At 54.1% G+C, this 1,527-nt stretch overlaps 1 protein-coding gene across 5 annotated transcripts in view; it reads right to left on the bottom strand.

The window, feature by feature from the left end:
* sptan1 (spectrin alpha, non-erythrocytic 1) overlaps positions 1-1,527 on the bottom strand; it is a 51,697-nt gene that overhangs the window by 30,636 nt on the left and 19,534 nt on the right. For all 5 annotated transcript variants that reach the window (XM_015389284.1, XM_015389286.1, XM_015389287.1 and 2 more), the window contains exons 5-8: positions 1,092-1,372; positions 692-836; positions 457-611; positions 233-368 (exon numbers count right to left, since the gene is read on the bottom strand). In XM_015389284.1, the coding sequence (XP_015244770.1) occupies positions 233-368; positions 457-611; positions 692-836; positions 1,092-1,372 (717 nt within the window). The remainder of the gene's footprint in view (positions 1-232; positions 369-456; positions 612-691; positions 837-1,091; positions 1,373-1,527) is intronic.

Raw genomic sequence — 1,527 nt, 5'->3', positions numbered from 1 at the left:
TGTCCCGCTTCTTGTTGCGTCACACCTCAACCCGCCTCAAAGCCAACGCTGATTGGAGCCTGCGAGATCAGGATGGTCTCACTTGGGTATAAAATGATAGCGGCACAAACAAAACTTTTTGCTGCACAAACATTTGACACAAATTTTGTCTGATTTGAAGAAGGTGGGGGGCCAACTTCACTCAGGTGTAAAACTGAACTATCAAGCAGTTGGTGTAAAAAAAAAGCGGCACCTTGTGTTCCTGGTGCCGGTCCAGCAGAGCCTCGGCCCCGGCCACGTCATTGGCCAGCTCGTCGGCGTTGATCAGTGCCTTCATCTCTGTCACCCAGCTGGTCAGATCCCGGAAGTCTGCGGTGAAACGCTGCAGCCTGGAGGAGAGAGGGAGACGCCATGAGTGGATTCGCCGTCCCTGATGACGTTCTGGTCCGTCCGTGTGGGAGCGGGTCCGGTATTTACAGGTAGGAGTCGTTGAGGCGGGCACGGCGTTCGGCAGCAAGAGTCTGGATCTGCTCCCAGTTGGTGATGAGTTCGTCCTTCTTGAGGTGGATCTGTGAAGCGTTCTGAGGGTGGGTCTGCTGCAGGCGCTCTGCGTCCCCGCCCAGCGTGTTCACCTGGTGTGGAAGAGGGAGAGAAGTTAGCCGGGGTCAGGGATGCCGACCTGAAACGGGAAGCTGGTGTGGAGCAGCAGAACCTTGTCCTTCAGAGCAGCCAGGTCTCTCTCCAGACCCTCATGCTTCCTCAGCAGAGCCTGAACGCTGGCCAGGTCCCGGCCGAAGTCATCAGAGGCCATCAGCTGCTCCTTCTCCTTGATCCAGCTGATGGTCTCATCCACATCCCTGCAGACAGAACCAGACATCCATCAGAACATCCATCAGGATTAAGTTCAAACCAGAGGCCTGGAAAACCTCCAACAATTAATCTTTACGTCGTTTTAATTGAACAAACAAACATCTGGCTGCATATTATCAGCTGGATTTGGTGTGGACTTTGACTAGGCCATTCTAACCCGTCTGATCTATACTGTCTCATGGCATCTCTGGCTAAAACAGATGAAAGTTTGGGGGAAGTTTCAGTCTTCTGGCTGCGTTCACCTGTTGAAGCGCTGCACCTCGGCCGACCCAAACAGCTTGGCCTGCCTCTGCTGGGCCAGGCCCTTCAGGCGCTGCCAGGCTGCGTTCACTTCGTCCTGCTTCCTGACGATCAGCTCGTTCTCCGGGTGGGCCTCCTGGATCAGCTTCCCGGCCAGCTGGTTCACCTCGTTGACGCGCTCCTCGTGAGCCGCCAGGTCGGTCTGGAACTCCTCAAACTTCTTCTGCAGGAGCTCCACGTGCTCCAGGTCCTGACCCAGCTCCTCAGAGGTGACGATGGCCTCCTGTAGTGAAGCCAGCAGAACTTCATTTAACTCCGTAATCATCAAAACCCTTAATGATCAAACTAGGGATGCACGATATTGGGATTTTGGCCGATATCCGATATGCCGATATTTTAAAACTCATGTAGCCGATAACCGATATCGATACCGATGTT

The sequence above is a fragment of the Cyprinodon variegatus genome, unplaced genomic scaffold (assembly GCF_000732505.1).
Source record: "Cyprinodon variegatus isolate N-32 unplaced genomic scaffold, C_variegatus-1.0 Scaffold453, whole genome shotgun sequence".
Lineage (NCBI taxonomy): Eukaryota > Metazoa > Chordata > Actinopteri > Cyprinodontiformes > Cyprinodontidae > Cyprinodon > Cyprinodon variegatus.
Note: the sequence above shows the minus strand (reverse complement) of the source record. Positions and strands in the feature narration are given on the sequence as shown.